At 46.5% G+C, this 3,631-nt stretch overlaps 1 protein-coding gene across 1 annotated transcript; it reads right to left on the bottom strand.

The window, feature by feature from the left end:
- Position 1: 1 nt before the first annotated feature.
- LOC109476715 lies at positions 2–1,213 on the bottom strand (the record flags this gene model as incomplete). Its single annotated transcript, XM_019777718.1, has 1 exon — positions 2–1,213. A coding segment is annotated over exon 1 (903 nt), but the record flags the coding sequence as incomplete, so codon positions are not given.
- Positions 1,214–3,631: the final 2,418 nt, after the last annotated feature.

The following is a 3,631-nucleotide window of genomic DNA, read 5'->3' as shown; positions in this document are numbered from 1 at the left end:
TGTTGTGGTTGCGGGGAGATCGTCGCAGATGTTCCTCCTTCAACTTGTGTACTTCTGATAAGGTAGTAGTGCTGTCTATGGTGACCAGGCCGTGCTCTACGTGTATAAACAGAATCTTGTAGAAGTTCTTAATACCGGGAAAGGAATAGGTGGGAACGTCGAGCATGAGCCCTTTCAAAATATGGCCCCTGTTTTGACTCTCCATGGGATTTGTATGAGGACTTAGGATGATGGCCATTTCGCCAGCCACAAGTTGATCTAAAGTCAGCGAGTCATGAGTGATGGTGGTGTTGGCAGAGAAGACGAATTCATGCGGCCAGTTCACTTCTCGAACTACTCTGTCATGTGCTTTTCTCGAAAGACCGCTACTGAGCTTCTTACCTTGGGCCGGCGGGTGCGCGTCCTCGTCAGAGACGTGTTGAGGGTTGAACTGCATGGGACGTCCGTCAGAGCTTCGGATCGTATCGGCGACGTGAGTCCCGCCTGTCTGCCTCGGGAAATACTGTGTGAAAGTGGACGGGTCGTTATGCGCCTTGTGAAACGCCCGGACCTCACGCAAGGTTGGATAGTGGCCATCCGGTGGGGCGATGGGCTTAGGAGCTCTTGTTGAAAGGCGCTGGTGGCGGCCATCTTGAGGATCTTGCGCAAGGGCTTCTGGGATGGTCGACCTCTGACCGATGACGTCGCCGTGCGTGGGGAGGGGGGTAGACGTGGATTCCGTCCGGTTTTCCAGGCCCATGTCGACCTTCATTTGCTCTATGCGTCTGGAAACGTCTAAAATTTCGTTGTCTAGCTGCTCCGCGAGGTTGTCTGTTGGAGTCGAAAGCCATTCAGGGTCGTCCTCCGCAGGAGACGCGGCGTATCGCGCGGGGAGTTTAATCTTTCTCTTGCCGGCTCCAAACATGGTCGGGGTAAAACTCGGGACGGAGAGAGTTCCGAGGGGCCAAGGTAAACCCAGGGGAAGGAAAAAATATATAAAAACTAGAGTCCGAGTGGTCTAAACCGAGGAGGCGTCTCCGGAAAGCGCGGGAAGTTGCAGCACACGTCCGTCTCTGTCAGCGCTATTACCCACGTTACTGCAGCGCTGCGTGACAAACTGCAGAATGAAGGATTGTCCGTACATGTCCCGACAAGCTCTCTTCGGGGTCACGTGTTGGAGACTCGTTGTCTCGCGAGAGTTTTCGTGCCAATTCCATCATATGGTGGCACCATCTGAACATGATGGCACCCAGACTAGCTCCAGGATAACATAATTGGCGACCCCGAGCCGACTGTGCTGATCGGTAGGCGAAGATGTAACCGCAAATGGTCAACCCGAGCGACCATTTTCACACCCTAAGAGGTGTCAGCATAATCACGGCGTGCCAAAAAAAACAGTCAAAACTATGAAAATTCCGGGATAAAAAACGTGTTCTCCACGTCGCTGTTCAAAACCATGCGTGCGCCATTTTGATATGTAAATAGCAGCGCGATCTACACTCTCATTGGTCCACCTCACATGACCTGCGTTCCGATTTTTCCTCGATACCTGACACCCCCTCTCACCAGATGTGGACGCAACCTGCGACACTTTATACACGCCGAAAAACAAAACCACTTTCACACACAAGGGGTGTCCATACGCTGTCACAACGCATCATTTTCACGCACTAAAACACACATACTAAAAAACCAAAACAACGTGCACCATCTACAGCCCAATAGCAAAACGTATACCAAGTCCCAGACATATCCGTCCACCCAAACGTAGGGAATATATTACCTCTTGTTTTTATGTTTTGGAACACATAGCAGGTCGGAAATGTGAACTATAAGCGTTACTAGAAATAATTTGGGGGGAGTCTAGAATATGTGCTTGCAAATACGTGTTTCACATTCCTTTTCCTAATGAAAACATGCAGCGACAGTCAGACCTAGAGCATCCTTGATCTTGCGTGGAGATTAAACCAGAAAAGGCACAAAAAACGCTGCTTGCATGGATCTACCGCCCTCCTGCGTAAGTGGGATGATGCAACGGAATCATTTGTACATGATATCAGCACCAGTAGGAGCCTGAAGGAGCAGAATGAAGTTTACGAGGACAGGATATGGGCAGCAATACGATAAAATGGAGGCAAGTGCGGTCAAGGTCTTTACTTACAGGTACATAGTCAGTGATTGGACGGCCCTGGCCATTATGATGGGCCTTGTTGGCCCAACTGTTAAGACAGTTTTCTGAAAATATATTTGCATAATCATATTGATGCATTTGACCACACCTGATGTGCTACCTAACACCTATCTTCTTTTTCTGACATCTCTCGCAGCTATTTCTGTGCCTTGTGCTACTGCACTAAGGACAAGATAGGACAGTTCAGACAGGGTACGGACATTCATTATTTGTGAGTTTTGTTGAGGCTGTTTTCATGTAGTGATCCTTCCGCTGCATTTTTTCATTGTAAAATTGTTTGGATTTTTCATCATAGAGTTTTTGATGGTTTTAGGATTCGAACTGAGGTCACAGGATACCGCACAGCTGAGTGTAGGACAGCAAGACAACCATGGCCACAACGAGCGCCCAGTGTTCAATGTTCCATGGGAGTATATCATCATTGACACGCTACACATGTGAGTTACAAGCAAACTTCTTTTTAAATTTTAAAGCTGAATCATTTGTATGCTATTAGTTTCAAAGACTAATAACTCTGGATGTAACTCTGGTGGACGAAAAGTGGTAGAAACGCCCAGAGAGACTGTGGGGACGAAACAAGAAAATTGGTTTCTTACCTGCAGTCACCCACCAAGTTTCTGATGATGGGGACTACGGCTATTACTGCGAACAGAAGGTCACATCACCGATTCTGTACTGCCAGGATTGCAGCCCATCTAGCATTTCTGCATCACGTTTTTAACATGTTTCACATTAATCCATCACTACAATGTCCATTGTAGTGGAAAGTATGCTTTATTTCTGAAAAGTTGATAGATGTAGAGCATAATGTACAAATGTCATGGTGGTACTTACTTCCATTCCCTGGAGAAGTGCAAATACTACACTTCTACAGGCAGTTGCTGTAGTGCCAGTCACCACTACCTTAAGGATCCTTTTTATTTCATACACAGCATATACATGTAGTCCTCTCAATAATCAAAATGGTCCAAAAGAGACAGGACTGGATTCTGTCTACCATATCTGATTCAATATCATTCCTTTCTTCCTTTGCACCTGCAAAACTGGGAAGAGTTTGTGAGATCAATGGTTTGTCAGCAAGGAAACATCAGGGGCCATTGGACTACACATGCGGCGCCGGATCAGGAATGATCTCTACTATTGCCTGAAGTTCAATGAGGCTGAGCCAAAATTATAATAGAATACTAACTTGTTACCATAACTGCCTTCTATAACTGCCTTCTATCCAATGACACACGCGGCGCCGGATCAGGAATGATCTCTATTATTGCCTGAAGTTCAATGAGGCTGAGCCAAAATTATAATAGAATACTAATTGTTACATAACTGCCTTCTATAACTGCCTTCTGCCGTCTGTCCAATGACACACGCGGCGCCGGATCAGGAATGATCTCTATTATTGCCTGAAGTTCAATGAGGCTGAGCCAAAATTATAATAGAATACTAATTGTTACATAACTG

This window comes from Branchiostoma belcheri, unplaced genomic scaffold (assembly GCF_001625305.1).
Source record: "Branchiostoma belcheri isolate BF01 breed outbred unplaced genomic scaffold, Haploidv18h27 scaffold39, whole genome shotgun sequence".
NCBI lineage: Eukaryota > Metazoa > Chordata > Leptocardii > Amphioxiformes > Branchiostomatidae > Branchiostoma > Branchiostoma belcheri.
Note: the sequence above shows the minus strand (reverse complement) of the source record. Positions and strands in the feature narration are given on the sequence as shown.